Genomic DNA, 25732 nt, shown 5'->3' with positions numbered 1-25732 from the left:
GGGGGCACAACTTTTTTATAAGTTAGAACTTTTATTTCATCCTAAATTAGGACTATGATGCCTTTAGCCCAGTATGGCTGACACAACCAGCTCTTGGACCATGAACTCCCTCGGTTGGCTGGTGGCGGAAAAAAAACTTGAATCATTCTAGTTTTTGGTCAAAATCCTCCTAAATAAACTCCAACATCAAACAGGCTGTTAACATCTTCATGGTTCAAGAGAGCTCTGCCACTGACTCCTACATGGCAGGATATAGATGGTGTATATTCTAGTTTTTTTTATACCTGAAAATGTTAGTTTTTACCAAAAATACAACTTTAAAAACTTGAATTTTCGTGGAAAGCAAACTTTAATAAACTCCCCCTTCGTTTTCAGTCTTACCGATCAAACCCTTAAGTTATGTGACTTGTAAAGCTCTGGACTTATGACTTTTGCAAATTTTCTGTGGATTTTTAAAAATTTCCTCATATTTGGATATACAGATTAAGATTTGGATTTAGTTCAGTATTCAGCCGAAAACTGAACCGTGCCTGAATTGTACTTTGCATATTAAATTAAAGGGAAAATAAAACTCTACAAAGTTTGAACAAAATAATTGCTTCATAATCAATAATGAATTTGGTACATACCTAAAGGAAAGATTTAATACTTCTCATGGAAACTTCCTAAGAAAAAGAAAAGGCTTAGCAATACATGACAAAGGGTATCATTATGGACATTGTCCGTGTCTATAAAGAACTTATTAGTATAGAAAAATCTAGAAAGACTTGTATTACCCAGGAAACTTACATCAAATATTGATGTCAAAGTAAAGTAGGAAAATGGCAGATGCTTTGGTTGTTTTAGACACGTCTGTTATATCCATACTATTCATTGTGTCTGATCTTAATATTGGTTTAGTTATTCCGACATCGTACCTAACGTCCTGCCATCATTCCTGACATGAGTTGGACACATGATGATATGACGTTAGCATGGAGGATAAGCTTGACTGAGGGTGAATGATGTCTTGACCAACTTCTTCTTGTTTCTCAGACCAAGAATCACTTCAACGCCAATTGTACTTTCTGGAATTATTCTGAGCGATCTATGCTGGGTTATTGGTCCTCCCAGGGCTGCCGGCTGGTTCAAACCAACAAGACTCACACGACCTGTGCGTGCAGCCACTTGACTAACTTTGCTGTGCTGATGGCCCACAGAGACATGGTAAGGATGAACAATGTTTTGTATATATGCTTTTATCATTTCTCTGCCGTTTCTGTTCTTATATACCATAATATATTAATATGTCGGTATCTCATCCATATTAGTTTTCGCTTATCCATAGCTGAATGACAATCCTTCAACCTGTGCTTCTTTCTTTTTCCATGTCTCAGTATCAAGGTCGTATCAATGACCTGCTGCTCTCCGTCATCTCTTGGGTGGGCATCGTGATCTCCTTGGTCTGTCTTGGAATCTGTATATCCACTTTTTGTTTCCTGAGAGGTCTACAGACAGACAGAAACACCATCCACAAAAACCTATGCATCAGCCTTTTCCTCGCTGAACTGCTTTTCCTCACCGGCATCGACAAAACTCAGTACCAGGTGACCTACTACTTACAACTTTGAGACGTACTACTTCCATGACTTCGTTTTTAGTCTTTCCCCTTTCTAGAATACAAAATTCTATATGTTCAATTCTTACAAACATCTGAAATTATCTCTATCCATACGCTCTTCTTTTATGTATTTTTGTGTTTTTTTCTTAATTACTACCTTCAGTGCCTGTCCAAGAAATCAAAAGGAAGACAGAGATCTTCTATTGACCTAGGCCATGTGCCTACCCTAAAACAAATGTGGCATGAGCTTCAAATGTTAAAAAAAAAGTATAAATAAGATGTAACAGTTACGACTTGTAAACATAATCCCACTTTAAATATAACAAAAAGCCAGTGTTTTTTCTTGCTGATGAGATTTTTTGGAATACACGATATGATGTCATTGAGGATGTAGCTTCATCGTATTATTTTGCCAGTGAGAACCTGGCGAAATAGATTTTGATAAAAAAGGGTAACTTTGATAAATAAGTGAATTTACAAAAAAGAAAATTTGCCTGTCGAAATGCAGCGAAAGTTCTCCAGTGATAAGGTATTCCACTAACAGTCTTTTTAGCTGAAATTTATCAAACAACACAATCCTCTCTTTAGTAAATGTGCCCATTTGCCTCCATCTTTCTACATTTGTATTGACTAACCTATATAAACCCTCCCTTGGATTTTCCAGGTTGTATGCCCTATCCTGGCCGGTCTGCTGCATTTTTTCAGCCTTTCTGCATTTTCCTGGCTGTGCCTGGAAGGAGTGCAGCTCTACCTTATGCTGGTTGAGGTGTTTGAAACCGAGCACTCTCGACGCAAATATTACTACCTCTGTGGTTATATTTTCCCGGCCCTTGTTGTAGGGATATCAGCGGCCATAGACTACAGGAGCTATGGGACGGACAAAGCGTAAGTAAAACCTGTGGCAGACGTGTTCCATCATATTGCATGTAGTACTGTGCATTTAAAGTATCCATATTACTCTACAATTCTCATTGCATTTATTCTTGGCTATCCTCCTTTCCTGCCTCCCGTCCCCTAGTCCTCACTGTTTCAATTCATAATCTCTGTTCTGAATTTCTCTCCCATTTATTCCAATGTGTTGATTTCAGTTGCTGGTTGCGGGTTGATAATTATTTCATCTGGAGTTTCATTGGACCTGTTTCCCTTGTTATTGTGGTGAGTAAATATCTTTCTGTTTTACTGACTATGCTAACACTTCTTCCCCTCACACATTTATGCATTCTCCCTTTAGCACAAAATGCTAATTTCAGTCTTACTTTCTGATATACACTCTCTCTGCTCCTTGTGCTGCTCTACATTCTAACTAGAACCTACTGGGCAACTTTAAAAAGCAACGTAAATTGATGCTCTGACCTACCCTTTCTTTCTGATATTCATAAATTGTGGAGGGCTGGTTACTTTGCCATGTGTCCAGAGTCAGCCTTCAAACATCTTTGTTGTATGTTTCTCTGCCTGAGAGCCATTTCATTGGATATTAAATATGATGCAGGACCCTCTCCCCACACAGTGATGTTCACGGAGATCACTTTCTTACCCTTACCCCTTCATTCCAGCCCTATCCCTCCTCCCATTTGTGTGGGATGCTAAACTGAACAGTTTAATCTGCAATAGTTTTCCTTTATAGTAAAAGATCTAATTATTTATGACAAAGATCTCTCCTTAGTTCCCAAGGATTAGTTGCTGCTTTCCCTGTAGCTCTGGACCTGGTGGGTGGATGCTGGTGCAAACAAACAATGCTTTGCTCTGTCTTCTACAGCATCCTACTTATCACTATTCCTCCTAGCAAGCCATCTCTTAAACACCAGAAACACAAGTGACTTGTGCAGGGTAACATACCCCTGCAGCTCATACGGCACATTGCTGCAAAAACCCACTTCCCAAGGATTCTGCATAACAGATCGCAAACTACCTGTATTTAAATGTTTTTGTACAGTAACACTGCTTCACCCAACATTCTCAAGCATCATCTCAATCCCTTACTCATAAAAATCTTTCCTTCTCTCTCTTACACTCTTTATCACTAAATCACATTATTCAATTCCCAAAAATGTTCTCTTTGTCTATTTAGGTCAACCTTCTGATTCTCCTGGTTACACTCCATAAGATGCTCCGTTCCTCTTCGGTGCTTAAACCAGACTCAAGCCGCCTGGAGAACATTAAGTAAGGACTTGCAGTAAATTTTACTTAGATATTCACCCTAATTGTTCAATCCTGAGTTGATTTACTCCTGCGTGTCTTTCTCTCATCTGTCCCAGGTCCTGGGCCCTTGGAGCAGTCACTCTGCTCTTCCTTCTTGGCCTTACATGGGCTTTCGGTTTCCTCTTCATTAATAAGGAGTCTCTAGTTCTGGCTTATCTCTTCACCACCTTCAATGCTCTTCAAGGGCTCTTCATCTTCATCTTTCATTGTGCTCTGCAGAAGAAGGTAAGTTCTGTGTCACAGCCCACACTGTTGTAAGTGCTATCACTACAACATCGTGTACAACACCTTCTAGTTACAACTACGGTGTTTGATGCAAGTTTTGCTGATTATTCCACTAAACATAATTAAGTGGGGTCGCTGATTCAAGAGCTGCAGCAAAGTAGTCAGTTCGGATGAGATCCCATCTGTATAGCATTGAATAAAACCATGATCCTGTGCTACCCTTAAAAGCTCATCTTAGAGGAGATACTTCAGAATGGTAACATGAAAAAAAACCATGGCAAGATAAGGCATTTACAGACAGCAGGGATGAAACATAATTATACAATGCCTTTCTAATATTTTCATTAATTAACACAAAGATAAAATTAAAAAGAATGATTCCATGACCCTGTAATAAAGGAGCTCTGCTGAGTCAAACAGATAATTGTGTTGATTTTCTACTTGAAGGATCTAAAGCAGGATTGATGACCTTTCGTAGGTGTGGAAAATAAGAATTGACACCTTCGTGCACAGTATCTTTTCCATCATTGTGTCCTGCCCGCTATCTCTTTCTCACCATGAGTCTCTCCCTGCAGGTGCACAAGGAGTATAGTAAGTGTTTGAGACACTCTTATTGCTGTGTTAGAGGTCCAGGGGCAGAACATGGGACCTTAAAATCTACTGTCAATAGCCGTTACTATACCCAGAGTCGAATACGCAGAATGTGGAATGATACAGTCAGGAAACAAACAGAGTCCTCTTTCATCGCCGGAGACCTTAACAGTACCCCAACGCTGAATAGAGGTTTGTACTCTGAATTAATTAATTAAGGAAAAAAAGAATTAGATATTAGGACAGCCTGAATCGGAAGAGGCATCGTGATTTTTTTTTTAACTTTTTAACTTTTCTTCTCCCCCCAAGGCACTATGGGTAACCACTTGCTGACAAACCCAGTGCTGCAGAGTCGCGTGGGAACGAGCCCATACAACACGCTGATCACTGAATCTGTGGGGTTCAGCCCCTCCTCCCCAGGATACAACGCAACCGGTACGACATGTGGAAGCTTCTGTGGTGTAAATATTGTGTATATTTATAGCGTTTTGTATTCATACAGCCATATGTGTTTTTGTCTTATGTTACCCTGTGTTTGCAAGAGAAAGAATTACAGCTCAAGGCTCGAAACAACGCTTCCTCCATGAGGTTTATTACCATTCTGGAAAAGAATGAATAATTAATCTACACTCAGATGTTTTACACAGGCACCCTACAATTATAGCTACCCAATTATAATTTAATAATATAATAAAGAAGGTTGAAAAAAGAGACAAAAGGAGCAAGCCGATTTACGCCTCTTCCCAATTACTCGTCTGTTGTTTAAATTTTATTTGATTCAGTGGCGAACGATATCATTTGTGGTTTTGCTGCTTTTAGTGTCAATATCCCGCATTTATTTCTACGTTGTGATAAACATCAATATGAGTAATGTGACCAGGCAATGCAGTAACGCAGACTACGCAACTTCACTAGTATGTCGATTGACATTGTTTGAAATGCAGCGCCTTATTTTGAGTAAAAGTGGCGCCAAGAGCAAAACGTCATTGATGATATAAAGATTTTTTGTTTACTTTTTTTCTGATGTGCCTTGAAAGATGCCCACATCCATTTGAAAGTTTAAAGGTGTGGGTAGGCGAATCTGTCCCGTTTCGGCGAAAAATTTGCGAAAATCCAGAAAACAAAAATGCACGCAACCATTTTTTCTCACTCCAGGGGTCAGGTTTATAAAGGGTCGAATAGGAAATTCAAATTTTATAATTAGTTTTTTGGTCAAAACTCTCAAATTCGAATTGTGAATTATCCAAACTCAATTCGAATTTTAATTTCGAGATTTATCAAACCTATACCCTTGGAATAATTCGAATTCGACACCTTAAACCTGCCACGTTCATGTATAAGTCAATGGGAGAGGTCCAGTGACCAATTTGAAGATGTTATTAGCCTTCCTGACATTCAAGGTTTTTCGAGAGAGAAAAAAATATTTGATTAGCATTTTCGAGTTTATTTGTTCGAGTTTTAGATATTCGATTTTTTCCTTAAATAACCTCCCAATCAAATTTAGAGTATATTGAAATTTATCAGAGTTTAAAAAAACTCACATGAAATTTGAAATTGGAGCTTTGATAAATGTGCCAGTGACAGTTTATTGCCAACAGATTAGCCCACAATAGTGCAAGCTAGAATGCTATATTTATTCTGCAGAATGCTTTACCATACCTGAGTAAACAGCTCTAGTCTTTGTTTGTTTAGGAAAGCAGCTGCCATATACGCTTGGTGTGACATCACTTCCTGCCTGAGTCTCTCCCTACTCACTTACAGCTCTGAGCTCAGATTACAGCAGGGATGGGAGGAGGGAGGGGGAGAGGAGCAAACTGAGCATGCTCAAGCCCTGCCCTGGAGGTTTAAGCAGAAAACAGGAAGTCTGATACAGAAGCCCATGAGTACACAATAGAAGGGAAAAAATGCTGTGTTTCTTTAGAAAGAGGATTCAACGCAGCATTACTTTGAGGATTTACTGCTATATTTATATAGACCTTTCTGATAAAGCTTACTTAGTTTTAGCCTTTCCTTCTCCTTTAAAGTCAAAAGGCATCAACATTTTTTTCTCAGCAACAATTTTGTAGTGGCGACTTTTTTGTCCAACTGCATTAAAGGCAATGGGCGGCAAAGTTGTTTGTTTTACACGCGAAACGTATTTGTCACAGCTAATTTTTCCGTAGCAATTTTTTTGCCACAGTTTCGCAAAAAAATGGGAAGGAGGCGAAGTACAGAAGTTCACTGCAAATCCGTGCCTGGCCAATAAATTCGCTCATCACTAGTGGGTAGATCTCTGGGGTTAGAGATAGTGATATCCCCAAATTTGTCCATTTCATATGAACCATTTTGTTTTTAGTTTGCTTGATACTGTAGAAGTCAAGGGCAGTGCAGTTGTAGACACGAGGAGTTGACCAAACGTTTTAAAATGTAAGCTATTGAGCTTGCCTTCTGTTGCCGCCATTTCCCCCACTTGGCTTCGAAATGATGTCTATGTCTGATTCTTTGGGCACAAGTCTGGTGCATGTCTTGATTCATCCCACAGTGGACACCCTGGAATGATGATAAGCTTGAGGGTGTACTTGCACGAGATTCACAAGGCAAGACTAAGGCAACTGTAGGGAAGTGTAGAGAGTGTCTTTGGTCATGAGTCAATACACGCAACCAATGCATCCGTTTTTTTTACGCGGCCACAACGGTAAACGAGCCCCCCGTGAGGAGTTCAACTGGCAACTCGTTTTTACCTTTTTTTTGTATTTATCTTCTCAGTGAAAACAAATTTGTCTATTTTTGTGGTGTTAACAAATTTAGCTAGGAAAGAATTCTCCGAAACGCTGTATAAATTTTCAAGGAGTTTAGGGTGATATTTTTTTTACGCCTGCAGCAAATATTACACCTTAGAGCAGAAGTATAATTTGCCTGTGTATTAGACTGACGTGAAATCTTCCAGGTGTGAAATGTCACCAGCTGCTACTACTACTAGTTTCTTACTGTGCGTTAATAAGTGTGTTCCTACATCCAAGTGCCGCATGTGGCTTGCACACAACTGCTTAACATATGGTGAAAAAGGTGCCAAAACTTAAACTTGCACAGCCAAAATCTGAATTATTACTATTCTACATCACCTTGTGTTAGTATCTGATTAGAGAAGTGTAGTTTTGCTCAATAACTCTATGATTTCAAGTCTTTGGACCTGTAAAACTACTAGGAATTGCTGAACATTTTTATGGTGATCTTCTAAACCTGCCTGATCTTTATAATTCATTGTAATTCAAATATTTTGCTTTTGTACCAGTCCAATATTTCAGTACTTTTTTCATTATTGGGCTTGGGCTAAAGCTTTTCTCTACAAAACCTCTTATGCCTCTCTCGTTTATCATTATATTTTTCTTTCTTCTTCCGTTTCTTCTCCTTCTGTACTGCTCACCTTAGGAAGTTTCCGGGATCCTAGTAAGTATATTTCTATCTTTCTGAGCATAAGGGGGCAAAAGGAGTACCCACTAGTAGTGCAATGTAGAGTTGGAGACAGGAATTTATTCAAATCATTATTCATTATTATTTGCCATATATTGTATTAAAAGCTTGAGGGTTAAAGGAGATCTAAACCCTAAAATGAATATGCTTAAAAATGCCATATTTTATATACTGAACTTACTGCACCAGCCTAAAGTTTCAGCTTGTCAATAGCAGCAATGATCCAGGACTTCAAACTTGTCACAGGGGGTCACCATCTTTGAAAGTGTCTGTGACACTCACATGCTCAGTGGGCTCTGATTGGCTGTTGAGAAGCTAAGCTTAGGGCTCATCACTAATTATCCAGCAGAAAATCAGCTTCCCCTGTAATATAAGCTGATGCTACAGGTTGGCTGATTATTAAATTCTGATGCTAATTGCACTGGTTTCTGTGCTGCCATGTAGTAATTATCTGTATTAATTACTAATCAGCCTTATATTGTGACATTTGTATTCTATGTGTACTGTATATTGTGAATGGGTCCCTAAGCTCAGTAAGTGACAGCAGCACAGAGCATGTGCAGTGAATCAGCAGAAAAGAAGATGGGGAGCTACTGGGGCATCTTTGGAGACACAGATCCTTGAGCTGGTACAGAAGCTCAAAACATAATGTACAACATTTCTTCTCCTTTAGTTAGGCTTTAGTTCTCCTTTAAGGCAAGCATATAAAACTGTTTTTTTGGGCACAGCAAATGGCCCTGGAATACTTCTCAAACTGTTAATTAAATGCCGCCTGTTCTGTGTCATCTGTTTTTTGCATCATCCATAATGCGCTTCAGAGAATTATGTACCATGGGTTATAATGTCAAAAAGTTTCAGTAGTCTAAACTATAAATAAAGTAATCAGAATATTAATTATAACGTATAGAATACCCATTTAGAAGTACATGTTATTGACACAGCTGATATATGGGAAGGAAGGAGATTACCTTTACAGTGGGTCGGGCAGTGAAATTTGTTCTTTCTTTTCTCCTTGACATTGACTTCACAGATTCCATACAGGTTGGGAGGCCATTAAAACAATACATTTTCATAGCACTGCTGAATTACACAAGTTCAGTCTCAAAGGTTATAAGAGTAAAAAGGCATTGGAACAGATTATTAATGGCTGTAGCAATGAATGAGACATTTTTCAACCCCAACTGGACTAACTAATTCCCAAACTAGTCCAAAGTTCTCTGGGTGGGAAGTTTGACCGCCACCTTCCAGAACACAAATATAAAATTCAAGTCAAAGACTCACCAAGGTGAAACAGTGGCCCAGGTGCTCCTGCCCCAGGTCCTCAGCTCAAGGGAGCGATCAATCCGTTTAGAAACAATAACAGGTATAGGACACTCTGGAAGTCACTTGCAGATCAGACCAAGAGCATCAGTTAAAAGGTAACAAAATCTTTATTTAGACAGCCATGTTCAGCTTTACACGTTTTGTGTCCATCTGACACTTAGTCATAAGCTGCCACCTTCTTCACTAGTGGCCTGATACAGTATATCTGATATATACCCTGGCAATGTAACTGCTACAAAATAATTGAGATTTCCAAACAAACGTTAATATATCTAAGCATCCTTTGAGTTGTGCATGAATAAAGCATCCACGCCTACCAATAGTCAAGGCACTTTTACAAACAGCTGTAATATGAGAGCACCTTCCACCTTTTTTAAGCCTTTCTCTCTCTATTTAATCTGCAGAGCATACGTTAAGTCGGGACCCGTGTGGAAAAGACGCACTCCCCCCACTCCCACTCAATGGCAACTTCAACAACAGTTACTCCCTCCGGGCAGGTGATTTTCCCCCTGATCCTTCCAAGCTGGCAGAAGGAACTCTTGGTGGGCGACGAAATTTGGCGGATGCAGCAGCATTCGAAAAAATGATCATCTCCGAGCTAGTGCATAGCAACTTGCGAGGAAAATCACATGGGGGAACAGCAGAGACAGCAGAAGAGGAAGTCACATCTGGAGCAGTGCCAGAAGGTGGTGAGGTGCCTACACTGGAGATGGAACGCATGTATAAGGCTTTGGAAGAGCCACTCCTACTACAAAGAGCGCAGTCTATCCTATACCAGAGTGACCTGGAGGAGTCAGAGGCTGAAGCTGCTCCCCGTGACTCCCCCAATCGTGACTCACTCTATACAAGCATGACCAACCTCAGAGACTCCCCATACCCAGACAGCAGCCCTGAGACTGGCCTTCCCCCCTCTGGGGAAATGTTGCCATGCCATCAGGCGGTACCTCCACCAACTGGGTCAGATGCCATGTACTTCCCTGGCCGGCTGGGGTCAGTGCCCAGGGGACAGCTGCAGGCATTCTACCAAATGCCCCAGGGGTTTTTGGGCCTGGAGGGTTCAGTGCCCGAGGGCGACGGCCAGATGCAGCTCATCACCAGCCTCTGAACTTACTCGCCCGCCCCTGACACTAACCCCAGCACCCCTGTCAATCAAATACAGTCCCTTTCTCTCTCTACTATAGAAGAAAGCAGGGTCAGATGGAGAGAGGGGCATGTATTTAGGGGCTATATTGTTGGGGCCGGGTGAGGGCAATTTGCTGTTTTCCCTCATGGACCATTATGGAAACCAGGTAGAATATTAATTCAAAATACTTGGACTTCCTCTTATTGCCCTTGTGAGTAAGTAAGCGGGTAAGTTGCGTGTGCGTAGACGAGGGAGGGTCACATTTGGCAAGAGGCTATGGGTGCCAAAATATGCCCCTCTTCACGATAACCACATATCCCAAGAAGCTTAGCCAAGCTTACTGATTTAACCTTGGATTCATGGTGACAGTATCACAGTATTGCTACCCAGCCAATGAAAATACGAACGGAAGAGAGAAGACCAGAAAAAAAGAGTGAGAATCAGCAGCCAATAGAAAGTATATATATATATATCTCAAAGAACCAATAATATAAAAAGTTGAAGGAGCCATTAGAATACGGAATGCGGTGCCAAATGACTGATGAGGCTGCAGTATAGATGTAGAATACGAAGAGGGTGGCTCGTCTTGAAATCAGAAAAGAAATATGTACTTGTTACGAATTTAAGACCATCTTTTTCCACACTGCAAAAAAAAAAAGAAAAAAAATGGAAGAAAGGAGTTTCTGAAGCCTTTTAAATGTTTTAGCTCTTGATTTATGCACAGAACTGAACTTCTTATTTGAAAGGTTTTTTTTTTTGGAAAAGAGAAGCCCCTCACAACTTCCACTCCTCACCCGAAACGCCTCCACTTGCCGCATTCGAAAGGGAAGGACGTTTTTTTTTCTCTTGTGTCACCGAGGCTAGGATGGATTTTGATTGACACACACACAAAAAAAGAAGTGTGTGGCCACAGCTTCTTCCCTTTCGCAGGGATGACAACAAAAATTAAAAAAGGAAATGGGGGGGGGGTTTGGGCTGAAATATGGACTGCAACTGCCCTGCATATTCTTTATTTAAGCACAAAAAAACGCCCCTCTTCCTTTCTTTTAGGGAGGATCATGGGAACTTTTAACAATGGGGGAGGCGAGTGTCTTTTCCGACAACTGTAAATAACGAACTCTCTTAAGGGGGGAGAAGGGAGAGAACAGGGGAGTTACTGCGAACATTCCCCCAAGAATTATCACTGGTGCAGAACTGGTCAGTAGGGGTGTTTTTCTGTTTTTTTTTTTATATTGATCTGCCTTCTGCAGTGCTTCTTGGCTTCCAAAATGGCCTGTCCGCCATAAGCTATCCCTCCATGTTGCTGCAGGATCATGATTAATCTGTGCCATGCCCAAAGAAAACGTCGCGCTCCCAGCATTTCTGTGTGTTTTTTTTTTTAAACGTATTTGTAACTTTATCGTCTTAATTTATTTAGTCCATGGAAGGGAGGCACGGCAACCATCATTTTACACAGTTGAGCCAACAGACGTCAGTAGGAACTTTTATAAGCTGAAGGGTCGGAGCATAGACAGAGACGTAGATATGTCACCGCCCAACTATACAAAATAGACAGAAGGGATCAAATTAACTGGTATTTTGTTAAACTAAAAGTGAAAGCATTTATGTAATTCCAGAATGATGTTGACAATAGAGAGACACAGCACGGTGCTGCTAAAAGAAGGCCATGAAGTACGGGGGGTGGTGCAATAGGGCACTAGGTTAGGGCCATTTATTCACAACTGAAGAGCAGGCCCCTACAGTGCTCATTCAGCAGCGATATCTCAGTATGACCTTGGCTATTAACTGAATAGACGTTGCTTGCCGTTTGGTCACTAAGCGCGCAGCTAAAGCCAAAACCTACAGATAGACTATATCTTGTTTCTGTTTGGCCTGTACAGGTAGATACAGCTCTAAATAATAGAAATATATACATAAATATATATTTACAGAGAGATATTGTGAAGGAAAGAAACTTCCGTCATGAGGACGGATTAAAGATAAATGATTATCGCAACAGATCGTTACTCACTGCCCGTTATTTGGGTCTCTGTCCTTGGTAGGGAGTGGTCAGAAGCTCTATAGTAATGGACATGCCAGTTTCTAGAATAGGCAAGTGAGCACGGCCTTGTTACTGTGCTATATATGACATTGGCCTACAGAAGTAGGGTTCCTAGGAGAGATCACTTAAAAAAAGTGAGAGATATTTCAGGCTTATGGGATGTGATGCTTGGTACCACTAATCAAGTTTGGTGTGCAAGCCCCATTGTAGTCTGATTGGCTGCCCCTACTGTGATGTCACACCCAGAGCCACTCATTGGTGTTAGCTGGGGACAATACTTGTGTTGGACTGGGGGGGTCACTACTTCTGATACATCATTCACTCTTACCGAGTATCACATTTCTGAATTCCTAGGGGCAAATTCACTAAAGGGCAAATTTTCGCCAGCAACCGCTTCGCCACTTCACCAGGTGCAAATTCATTACGACTTGGCTAATTCACTAATAGGCAAAGTTGTGTCTCTGCAGCCTGAAGCTGGCAAATTTTCGATAGCGTTACTCCGGCTGTGCGAGCATTTCAGAGCAAATTGCCTAGCAAAACTTCGCTAGTACTCTTACGCTTAGGTTGATTTGAATAGGGCGGGTACCTAAAAGTCATATGGACGTCTTTATTAGTAATGTAGGTGCAAATGCTTGAAGTGCCCACTTTTTTAAACACATGTCCAATGAGCCATAATAAAGACAAAAGAGATCCTCTAATGCCCTAGACATGAGCCCACCCTAAAACAAATGTGGCATGCCCCTCAAATTATTTTTAAAAAATTCCTCATATAAAAATCTTTAATAGTGTGGAATTTTGAAGGCAATCCTGCTTTAAAAAAAAAAAAGTCGCCAGCGTTTTTTAAAATTTGAATGTATTTCCGGCATACGGGATAGGATGTCACTAACATATAAGTAAGGAAGATGTAGCTTTGTTTTATCAGTTCGCCTGGTTGAGGTGGCAAAGTAAAATCGGGCGAAGTTCAGTAAAATTCGCATCTTAGTGAATTTGTGGAGTAACGACCGTTCGCCAGAGCGAAAAGTCGCCTGTCGATAGGGTGGGAACGAACGATAGCGTTGGTCTCGTTCGCTAGCGAATTGTCCTCTACGCCTGTTAGTGAATTGTTGATGTCCCTGCAGATGAGATTTATGGCGAATTGTCGCTAGCAACGGCCACGTCCCACTTTAGTGAATCTGCCCCTATGTCTCCTACGATATGATAAAATAGCAAATGACAATGAAAGGGCATTAAAACAAAGTAAACTATTTTAAATATTTATTCTGAAGAACATTCATATACCACTCAGCATATCAACACTGCGAAATACGCTTGTCATAAATATCTGTTTTGTACTTTTTCCACTGTCGTTACTTTCCGATGTTTTTTTCTTTACTTTTGATCGTCTGCCAACTCGCCCTCTGACCCCGACGTGAGCAAAGGGTTAAATACCTCTTCACCCCTCCTCTCTCTCTCCCTCTCCCTCCTTCGTTTTCTTTTTCATATGCCAAAACCAGAAATGGGTCGAAACGCCATTCAACAAGCGAACAAAAATCAAACAAACAAAAAAAAAACAAAACAAAAAAAAAAACAAATACCGTACGAAAGACTGAAAAGCAGAAATCGTGCAAGGAAAATTCTACAAAAAAAAAAGGCAGAAAAAAAAGAAACAATAAAAAAAAAAAAATGAATATCGCAACTTGTGGAGTGAAAAAAAAAAAACACACCAATAAAATCCTTTTGATTTCTGAGTTTGTGTCTTTATTCCAAACCGACGGTTTACGAGACTGATAGACAGGATGAGCAGCAGATGCTGTTAATATGAGAGCAGTATCTAGCAGTCACTGGGATAACAAGCAGGACAAGCACATAAGCCCTGAGCTGCCTTAACTCAGGTTGCTGTTCAGGTCAGCATGCTCAAGGGGAGAGCTAGGTGAGTAGAGGCACATACAGTTGACAAGCATCTGCGGCCATTATCAGGGGCCATAAGCCTGCCAGGCCTACTTGCACTCACATGACCTGCTGTCCTTGTAGGCAGAGCTGCTCGTGCTAAAATACCTGCCTTACACAAAGAAGGCTACTGTAAGATTTATTATATCTTAGCAGAACTGTCTAAACAAGGCATAGCAGAGATGTCAGTCAACTACAGGGCACCAGTGGGATAATGATATATATAAATAAAATGAAAAGTTTCTAGACTCAGCCAGAAAGCCAGTTAGGGTGAGATTTGGGGAGATGTGTCCTTCTATATACACTTGAAAGCCCAGCTGGAAGAGGTTTAAAAACAGATTTGATGTTCTGGACCAGTGCTGTCCAGGTGTAAAGTGATACTGACATTAAAAAAACTACTTTTTAAAATGTTAATGTACATTAAAAGTTACGTATAGGTCATGTTGTTTCCTGAGAGGTTTGTTTTTGTAAGTAATTGTTAGTTGAAGTTCCTAAATGTGACTGTCCCATCTCAGCCTGTCAGTTAAAGTTTCTAATGCTAATGGGCTCCTGCTGCACGACTATGGCAGCCCCCTCATAGACAATCACAGGGAGTCAGATCCACTCCAGCACTGTGTCACTATATGAACTGTTCATCTTAGAGTTGTCCTGATAGGTTTCCCTGTCTCCTATTCTATTCTGCCTGCCCTACGCTCCCTGTGTGTGCGCCACACTCTGCCTCCACTATGCTCCTTGTGTGTGCCATACTCTGCCTGCCCTATGCTTCCTATTAGTGATGTGCAGGCCAGCACACCTTTTGTGGGTTGCAGGCAGGTTTGGGTTTAGCTCTTCTGCTTGTTCTCCCCAACTATAACCCTACACTGCCGGCTTCCTGCTACCGATTTTATATGCGCACATGCGCCAATAAAACCAAAAGAGCAGGTCTAAAAATAGAGCAGGGCAGGTGCAGGCAGGTTTGGGTTGGTTGCAGGCAGGTTTGGGTTGGTTGCAAGCTGGTTTGGGTGGGTTGTGGGTGGGTTTAGGTTGGTTGCGGGTGGGTTTGGGTTGGTTGCGGGTGGGTTTGGGTTGGTTGCGGGTGGGTTTGGGTTGGTTGCGGGTGGGTTTGGGTGGGTTGCAGGCAGGTTGGGGTGGGTTGTGGGTGGGTTTAGGTTGGTTGCGGGTGGGTTTGGGTTGGTTGCGGGTGGGTTTGGGTTGGTTGCAGGCAGGTTTGGGTTGGTTGTGGGTGGGTTAGGATTGGTTGCGGACGGGTTTGGGTCAGGTGTGAGAGGAGGTTTTCTTGACCTGCACATCACTAGTGCAAATGATCTTAAAAGTTCTTGTGGTAACATGGTTGTGGTTTAAAGTGGGTGTGGTGTAAAAACAGGGAGCGGTCAACACTGGCTTTCATTAACGGCCCTCCACCATGTAGGCAAGAAAAATTCCACTTGGTAGCACAGAAGTTAGACAGCAGTGTCCTAGATATTTTAGGCACTAAGGCTGAATATTTGACATATCAATGTTTTTTCCTGTTTATCCTTGTTATAAGATAAAGCTGGCCATAGACGCAAAGATGGTATTCAAACGATCGGACTTCCCCATCTCCCGACCTGCCACTAACCATTCCGATCAAATAAAGTAGTAAAAGAGCAGATCAGCCGATGTTCTGCCCCTGACATCAATGAATTTTATGTCTGACAAAGCTGGTGACAGTCTCCCACTGAAAAACGTAAGATCGGCAATACATGCAGAGATATTATCAGCAGCCGACAGAAATCCTTTAACCTGTCCGATCGACTAAACAACCGAAACGAAAAATTTTGTGATTCTCACAGATGGTCCGAAAATCATACGAATCCTCGATTCGTACGATCGGATCTTTGTGTCTATGGCCGGCTTTAGGCAAATCCTGGGCAAACGATAAGTCTCCAAGGGGCCTTGAACTGAAAAATACCATTCTATTAGAGGAAGATCAATACCAGATCTGGAGTCAGTATAAGTCAGCAGTTGCCAAACTTTGAAGCCTGAAACTCAGCTTGAAAGTCAATTAGATACTCTTCAACTATATATTCTTGGAGCTATGGCTGAAAGACTGACAATGTTATGAGATAAGGGATTCAGGATAATTAGTACACATCTGCCTGAATAACATGCTGAATGCAAGAGGCACAGGACTCTGTTCCATTAATAAACTAATGGTGATGTACCAATTTGCTGCAAATTGACTTTAGTATCAGATCTTGATTGAGTCTTCAACTGTAAAGGTGGCTACAAATGCACAGATATTACCGTACGAGATTAAGCGTCATATGATATTCGGTGCGTGTATGTAGGGCTGGCATCATAAATCACGGGGCCCCCTACAAGATAAAGAAAAAAACAATGGTGACAAGTCCCTCCTACAAGTTATTTAAAGAGTATTGGTGGCCAGGGCCCCTACAAGTTATAAAAACAAATTAGCTCCAGGGCCCCAACAAGTTGAATAAAAAGAACATTAGTGGCCAGGGTCCATACAAGTTATTAAAACAAATTAGTGCCAGAGCCCCTACAAGTTAGAGTCCTGCAGAGACTCTAGTACCCACGGATTACCAGCAAAAAAACAGGTAACCTGCAGGTTGCAGGTAGAACTTTCGGGGGCAAGTATAGACACGGGTTGGCAGTTCTGCAGGTCGAGGGTTGGGTTTCAAATCTTATCAGTAGCTTTATTCCTTTAAATATGTTTTAAAAGTTTTTTACTGACCACACCTACTTCTAATGATGTCACTTCCAGTATACAAAAAACAGAACTTCCTGTTTCTTGATGGTCAGCGGGTTGTGGATCGGGTTGCAGATAAGGCACTTGCAGGTCAGGTAGTGGGTCCAACGTGTAGGTTGTGGGTTGGGTTCGGGTATCAAAAATTGGTTCCACGTAGGACTCTACTACAACTTATTAATAAATTGAACATTGGTGGCCAGGGCCCCTACAAGTTGGAGGTTTTACTCCCTGAAAAGTTGATGTGAGTGAGAAAACTTCAGGCCTGGAGTGTACCCATTACATTACTTTGGAGGTTCAAACTTTACCCATCCAATACCCATATGGATTTACAGAGGCTTACACTTCACTGGCAAATCTGAGCAGTTACAAAAATATGCAGGCACTGGAGGTACCGCCTGCCTTCCCTTCAGTAGTCTGCAGCTCACTGACAATGGGGGCCTGGCTATCCAAGTAAGTGCATCGCGGCCGGCCCCCCTTAATGCCCCAAATCATCCAGGTCCGGTACAGTTGTACCCTCTGTCCCCCCAGATGGTGGCCCTGCATGTATGGTGGCAGAAGAGGCGACCGATATCGGCAAAATACTTGGATATCGGTCATCTTGTTGATCGGCAGAGATGGAAATTTTTGAAAAGGCTCCCGAACATCGAAACTGCTGAATCGTCACAAAGAGGAAGAATTCTTTTGTTTGTACCTGTCCTGTATATCTGATGATTCAGATCTTAAAGTTTATAATGAAAACGATCTTTCCTGCTAACCAGATCGTAATTGTAACTTGTACGGCCACCTTTCACTGCAACATTCACACACCTTAAAGCCTGATGTGATATTAAGAGTCATGTGACAGAAATTACATCACCGACCACCACTGATTGTGACTGATGACATCACTAAGCACTGTATATTTTTATTATATAATACAAAAGAGCCATAAATATAGTGCAAATTATTGTAGGGCCATTGTGCTGCACAGGCTTCTGGCTCTTAAACTGTATAATCCTCCAACTTCCCCTCAAGCTTTTTACAAAGCATGATTTTACACCAGAAAATATTATACATTATGAATAAAGCATAACAGAAACAATAGCAAATATAATGTAACCCCCTACTTCAGAATATAAACTACAGATGAGCTATGGGGTTATCATGTACTTATCTACAATGATCATTGGTCCAAGTGCAAAGTTGAATTTGAGTTCTTAAAGAACCAGAGTAAGATAAATCTCGAAAATCGAATCAAACTTCGTAGTCTAATTTGACGGTTTTGACCATATAAAAAACTCGAAAATTTGAATTTTTAATTCAACCTTTGATAAATCTACACCACAGAGTCGAACTGGGATGTCAGGGGCCTACCAGAAAACTTTGGACCATGGGCCACTTTCGAAACTATTATTCCTCCTCTCCTCGCTGAACCTCTTTATTCTGCTAGTTTTTTATATCTATTCATTATTAAGCATTTTTTCCCATAAAGAAGGAAATAGGGAATGACTATAAAATTGGTTAAATGATTAGAAGCAAGAGAGCCCATGGGAGTTCTCCGGGTATCCCAGTGGGCCAGTCCTACACTTGTTAGACATGAAAGCTAGACTGACAAATGAGGTGTAACCCTAGTTTAACTTAAATAGACAAACACCAACTAGAGGGGTAGAGCATGGGCTACACTGGGCCCTCTTCCACCAGGATGGGCTTTCGCTAAGTGGAAAGAGCATGTGAGGGTGTTGTTGAACCACACCTCTATACTGCCAAAAGTGGAAAAGGTGGGTTTTTGCAAAACAATAGAACAGGCTTTATAATATATAATATACTCACAAATGAGGCAGTCCGAAAAAAATGCCAGGTACAATGAAGGCTGTAGCTAGGGTTGCCACTTGTCTGGTTTTTACACTCGCTGTCCGGTTCGAAAATACCTGCCCGGTTTTCAGAAGTCTGAAAACCGAGTAAGCCTGTTCCCTGCTTCCTGACAGTTTTGGCCAATCACGGGCTGGCACATCAGAGGCCCACCCCTTAATGCCACTGGCCCACCCCTTTGTGTCATCAGCCTGCCTCTGACGTCATGGGTACAGCCACCTGCCGGATTCCAAATGTAGAAAAGGTGGCAACTCTAGATGTAGCAGACAAAGCTGGTGCTATTTAAAGGAGAAGCAGACAAAGTGCGGCTACACATGCGCAGTAGAACAAAAAGCCGAACTTTAGCTATTTCGTTCAACTGTGCATGTGTTTGCCCCAAGAAATTTGAAGAAAGAAGAAGCCGGAAGAGGATCGCTCCGTGGTGCTCGCTGGAAGAACCCTGGGCCGGTGCAGTTTTCTGCTGATAGGAGCACTGGCCTGGGGTTTCAGGTAAGTAAATACAATCACTTGGGGTGCCCCCAAGCGCAAGGCGACTTTTCTTCTCCTTTAAATAGCACCACTGAAGGAATAGCAGGGGAGTTGAAGTATCACCTTCCAGGGTGTCAGTACCTCATGTGGTCTGGATCCCTACAATAGACGTGGAACAGGGATAGAACATAAACCTGTTTCCCTTGTCAGTACTGTGGTCCCTTCACTAAAGGCAAAGCAGAGCCTGGCCAGAGCTACTTTCGTCAATCCTCCTTGGTGGAGCTTGAAGCTACTCTTTTTCATGGGGTCCCTGTTCCCCTGACTTCACTAAAAGGGTTGTCCCTTTAGGACCAAACACTTCTGGGGCCTTGTTGACTCCAGGCTCAATGAAACAACCACCCAGATCAACTGCTGCAGCCAAAGAGGAAGGACCTCTCCCTGCAAAGCACTTTGTTACAGAGATGCACGATGTGGTCATCAGCCTATGGCCAATGAATTGGGTATGTAAATAAGTTACAAAGCGTTACATGGGGTTTAACCCAACAACAGGGAAATGAGGCACTTTAGGGAATGAAGCCATAAGGGCCATTATACATAATATAACCAATGCTGGATTATTACTCTAGGGCAGTGATCCCCAATATAGGGGCTACTAAATGGCCAATCACAGCCCTTTTTTGGCACCCCAGGAACATTTTTCATGCTTGTGTTGCTCCCCAACTCCTTTTACTTCTGAATGTTGCTCATGGGTTTTAAAGGTTGGGGGATACCTGCTCTAGGGGAATAAAGCCCAGACAAGCCTTGGAATTTAAAAAGACGCGGACAATGTAGATCGCCATAGGCTTTCTATCTAACACCAGATGTGTTGCCAAGCTGGGAGGACATGGAAATACAAGGGTCGCTAATAGTGAACAGAAGGAAAGGATAGGCCAGGTTATGCACTTCATTAACCTTGAGTGGTACTTTGAAATCCTGACTAAAACAAAGCAGAGCCATGAGAGAAATCTAGTAGCCACCTTCAGGCAACGGGACATTGTTTGGTGGGCAGCGTGGTCAAAGCAGGCATGCCGAGACACCAGCATAGGCTTGTTGGTCTAGGCGGGTATGATTCTTGCTTCATTTGTGGGAGGTCCTGGGTTCAAATCCCCAAGGAGCCCTGGCTTTTGAAACTACCCAGCCACAAGAGATCGGCATTGGCTTTCCAACCAAGATTTTTGCAATTGGTCTTCATTCATTCATTATTATTTGTTGTTTTCAAGTTAAATATCTTTTTATTCAACAGCTCTTGCAATTTCAGCAAACTGGTTGCTAAGGTCCAAATGACCCTAACAACCATGCATTGATTTGAATAAGAGACTGGAATATGAATAGGAGAGGCCTGAATAGAAAGATGAGTAATAGAAAGTAGTAATAACAATAAATTGTAACCTTACAGAATATTTGATATTTAGACGGGGTCAGTGACTCCCCATTTAAAAGCTGGAAAGAGTCAAAATAAGAAGAAGGCAGATAATTAAAAAAATATAAAAAAATAAAATAATGAAGACTGATTGAAAAGTTGTTTAGAATTGGCCATTCTGCAACATACCAAAAGTTAACTTAAAAGGCATGTAAAGGCAAAACAATAAAATCCCATTTTTACTTTCTGTAATGAAAAAGAAACCTATCTCCAATATACTTTAATTAAAAAATGTGTACAGTTTTTATAAGAAACCTGACTGTGTGCAGTGAAATTCTCCCTTCATTTACTGCTGTGGATAGGAATTGTCAGATGGTCCCTAACTGCTGAGAAGGGAAACTATCATACTTATGAACAGCAGGGGGAGCCCCCACCTTACTTCCCAGCCATGCAGAACTCAAGCAGCTTTGTTTATGACGATCCCTAAGCAGCCCAGACCACACTGAGCATGTGCACAGTCTTAGTCTTGCAAAGATGTATAACAAAGTTACAAGATGGTGACCCCCTGTAGCCAACTTTGAAAGCATAAATCATTTGTTTGATTAGGCTTGTGGTGCAGTAAGTTCATGTTTATATTTAGTATACAAAATACAGCATTTCTAGCCTTATTCTATTTTAGACTTTACATGCCCTTTAAAAGTGAACCACCCCTTTAATTTGATCGACTACGAAAAAGGTTAAGAAACACTGATCTAATGGATTGGCACAGCCACTGTTTGGTGGATCAATAAGTGGTCAGGTAACTCTAAGGGCAGAGACATGGTCATATTCGGGGAGATTAGTAGCGCAGCGACAAATCTCCTCTTCTTCATGGTGACTAATCTCCTCAAACTGACTTCCCGCCGCCTAGAATGTAAATTGCAGGCAGGATGGCTCTCGGATCACTTCATTTTCCGAAAACAAATCAATACGAGTGCCATCCTGCCGGCGATTTACATTCTAGCTGGCGGGAAGTCAGTTTGGGGAGATTAGTCGCCCCGAAGAAGAGGAGATTTGTCGCTGGGCAACTAATCTCCCCGAGTCCGTGTGTCTCTGCCCTAACAGATCCATCTGTGCTACAGTGAGGGCATCCTGAAAATATGTGCTGCAGGTGAGTTCTGAATAAGCGCTGCATCTGGCGTTCAACAGTTTCTTTGTTGATTTAGTAATAATGTGCTCTCTGTCTAGCAGTCATCCCCTGTTCCCAATCTGCTCACATAATTATATAAACCCATACACAGTAACTGGGAGACTGGAGACAGGAGCTTGTCTGGGATTCCATTGTTTTGCATTTCTGGGAAGCCATGTTTGGTAAATAATCTTGTATTAGCAGCACTGTGTAGAAAACAAAGTTCTTAAGGGGGTATTCGTTCTTTGGCATGATGTACACAGTTTCCAGCTCTTCATTTATTATTTTAAGGGGTTTATTTACTAAACTCTGAATGCAAAAATCCCAAAAAAATTCATGATTTTTTTTTTTATAAAATCGAACTTTTAAAAAAGCACAATTTTTTCGGAATTTATTAAACCCCAAGGATGGAAGTCAGAATTAGAAAATCCGGCATCTCAGACCTGTCGGGGTTGCATATAAGTCAATGCGAGAAGTCCCAATGATTATTTCATGTGCGCTAGGTTTCGTGCAAATCCCTGAAGTTTTCTGATTTTTCCGGCAAATAAGCATAATAAATCTGAGTTTTAGGGTGAAAAAATCAAAAAAATCGTGAAAATCTGATTTTTTCATGCGATGCAAATTTTCTGGAAAATGTAATAATAAATAAGCATAAAAAACCCAAGTGGAGTTTATAGCAGAGAATGTTGAGATAAAATGGTACTTTGATAAATAACCCCCTTAGTGTCATTTAGTCATTTAGCTCTTCGTTTTCCACAGCTGCCCAGTTTAAAGGGATTGTTCACCTTTAAATTAACTTTAGTATGATATAGAGAGTGATATGCAACTTGCATTTGGTTTTCATTTTTTTATTATTTGTGGTTTTTGAGTGTTTAGGCTTTTTTTGTTTAGCAGCTCTTTTTTTTTTGGTTTGCAAGTTCAGCAATCTGGTTGCTAGGGTCTGAACTACCCTAGCAACCATGCACTGATTTTAATAAGAGACTGGAATATGAATAGGAGAGGCCTGAATAGAAAGATGAGTAATAAAAAACAATAACAATACATTTGTAGCCTTACAACGCATTTGTTTTTTTATATGGGGTCAGTGAACCCCCCCTTTGAAAGCTCAGAAGAAGAAGGCAAATAATTAAAAAAACATAAAAAAGAAGAAAAAGAAAAATGAAGACCAATTGAAAAGTTGCTTAGAATTAGCCATTCTATAACATACTAAAAGTTAACTTAAAGGTTGAACCACCCCTTTAAGATCAAGTTGGCTGTTTGGGTGGCTGATAGCAGCAATCAGTTGGTTTGAATACCAGGCCACTAGATGAATAATAGAGGATGGGAATACAAGATACCGTTATGGGATCCCTTATCCGGAAAGCTCCGGAAAGTGACCCTTAGACTCAATTTTATCCAAATAATCCACATATTTAAAAATGATTTCCTTTTTCTGTGTAATAATAAAACAGTTCTTGATCCCAACTAAGATATAATTAATCCTTATTGGAAGCAAAACCAGCCTATTGGGTTTATTTCAAGTTTACATGATTCTCTAGTAGACTTAAGGTATGAAGATCCAAATTACAGAAAGATCCATTATCCAGAAAGCCCCAGATCCCGAGCATTCTGGATAACAGGTCTGATAATATTACTCAGTTGAGATAACACACAATATTTTAATGCAAGATGACGTTGGCTTGGACATTTTAATGTGGTTGCTAATCTCACAGGAGGGTCAAAAATGCTTAATGGTCCCAGACTGCAAACTCCTCGCCAATGTATCACAAGTTATTAACAAATTATTTCCTGTCTTAATAGGGAATTCCACTTTGAATCTCAGTAATGAGATTCCCCTGTATTAGACACTTACCTAAACCCAAGTGTTATAGGAGAGATCCAGGGCAACCCAAGCATGATGTTAGACAAAATACCTGTCCAAGAAACTCAGTACAAATATGTTTATAGTTGGAATGCACTGTACTGGCCACAGGGCCACCATCAGGGGGGCAGAGGAGGTACATGTGTACCGGGCCCGGGCCTGAATGGGGGCCCAGCAGTGATGAACTTTTCGAAAGACAGCGCCGAAGCGTGCCGCCTCCTTCCGAAGTCGCAAACAGCCGAAATGTGGAAGTGCCGAAAGGCTGAGCAGCCAAAGTCCCAAACAGCCGAAATGCGGAAGTGCCGCAAGTTATGAAGTCTCGAATCGTTGAAAAGACCCGAAGCCAAGAAAATAGCCGAAGCCAAAACGGCAAAAAGACCCGAAGCCCCGAAAACAGCCAAAGTTGAAGTCCTGAAGCAAAGAAAAGACCCAAAGTCACGAAAAGAACTTGAAGTTCTGAAGCCACGAGTTCAATGTGTGTTTTTTTTTGTTGTTTTTTTTAATCCGCTGGCCACCAATCTATATAATCTATAGGCCCCTGCCACCAATGTTTTTTTTTTAAATATTCTTTGGGACCCCAATTTTTTTTTAACTTGTAGGGGGGGAACCTGACATCAATGTTTTTTTTAAAAATGTTCTTTGGGGCCCCAATTTGTTTAACTTGTAAGGGATAGCCTAGCACCAATTTTTTTTAAAAAAAATAATTTTTGGGGCCCCAACTTTTTTTTAACTGTTAGGAGGCATGAGTGATTTGTGTGCAAGTAACTACTCTTAAAGCTAAGGCATAAAGTACCACACGGAGACAAAGACTTCCATTTGAATGGGTGAGCGTCGGCCACAGCTTTTATTTTAAACATGTTATTATTCTTTCCGTTTACCATAAACCAAAAAACTTGCCATTAGATCACCAAACATCAATTATCCAAATGCCAGCCACCGCGGCCGCGATGGGCATGTAAGTAAAGCCAATACAGCATCGATAACAAATGGCAAGGTCACAGTTTTTTACCCCGCCAGCTGTGCAAACAAATACAACCACTTAGGAACCACCATGGAAATATATATATATATATATTTTTTTTCTTTGTAACAGAATACATACATACAAAGTAACATTGAATATTGACAACCATAACTGACGGGAGGGTGGTGGGCAGCTCCACCAGCGCTCCAGGATCCAGAAGGGAAGAGGGTAAGGCACTTCTATTCTTTATAACAACCCTCCCCTTCCGATGCCTACCAATCCCCATTCAGGATTACGCTACCCAGAAATCCCAGCTTCCATACAGCCACCCCTCCTCCCAGTCCCAGGAAACCTTCGCTAGGCACCCTTTGGTTCCCTCCATAACCCAACTCTGTTACCAACATACCATTCATCATATGTATTAATAGATAAACGATTTTCACCCTTTCTGCTGGACCACATTTAAAAACTGTGCCCTAGGCCTCTCAGCCCCCCACGCACCCAACCCACTTCCCCCCATACCAGACGCACTCCCCCCACACCCGACCCGATCTGTTTGCACCCAACCCACTCCCCCCACACCGACCCACTCCCTCCGCTCGCAACCGACCCTCTCCCCTACTACACCAACCCGCTTACGACCTGCTCCCCCATACCCCACCCACTCCCCACCACTGCTCACCCCTTGCCCTCGCAGCTCCGTGTTTGCCGCCTGGAGACTCAAACAACTGCCAAAATCTCCCGCCCAGTCCCCAATTCAGATGCAGCCAGCGTGTGGCATGCCGCCCCCAGCTAGGGTTGTCATCTTTTCTGGA

At 41.5% G+C, this 25732-nt stretch overlaps 1 protein-coding gene across 4 annotated transcripts in view; it reads left to right on the top strand.

Moving 5' to 3' along the window:
* adgrl1.L (adhesion G protein-coupled receptor L1 L homeolog) overlaps positions 1-11867 on the top strand; it is a 191312-nt gene extending 179445 nt beyond the window's left edge. For 2 of the 4 annotated variants that reach the window (XM_018253629.2, XM_041587187.1), the window contains 10 exons: positions 1036-1206; positions 1377-1586; positions 2265-2485; positions 2689-2755; positions 3669-3760; positions 3856-4024; positions 4600-4807; positions 4925-5050; positions 8024-8041; positions 9793-11867. In XM_018253629.2, coding sequence (XP_018109118.1) covers positions 1036-1206; positions 1377-1586; positions 2265-2485; positions 2689-2755; positions 3669-3760; positions 3856-4024; positions 4600-4807; positions 4925-5050; positions 8024-8041; positions 9793-10493 — 1983 coding nt within the window. In that variant the 3' untranslated portion in view covers positions 10494-11867. The remainder of the gene's footprint in view (positions 1-1035; positions 1207-1376; positions 1587-2264; positions 2486-2688; positions 2756-3668; positions 3761-3855; positions 4025-4599; positions 4808-4924; positions 5051-8023; positions 8042-9792) is intronic. The other 2 variants (XM_041587189.1, XM_041587188.1) reach the window with 1 other exon arrangement.
* The last annotated feature ends 13865 nt before the right edge of the window (positions 11868-25732 follow it).

The sequence above is a fragment of the Xenopus laevis genome, chromosome 3L, assembly GCF_017654675.1.
Source record: "Xenopus laevis strain J_2021 chromosome 3L, Xenopus_laevis_v10.1, whole genome shotgun sequence".
Lineage (NCBI taxonomy): Eukaryota > Metazoa > Chordata > Amphibia > Anura > Pipidae > Xenopus > Xenopus laevis.
The sequence above is the reverse complement of the archived record's forward strand: the minus strand, read 5'-3'. Positions and strand labels throughout refer to the sequence as shown.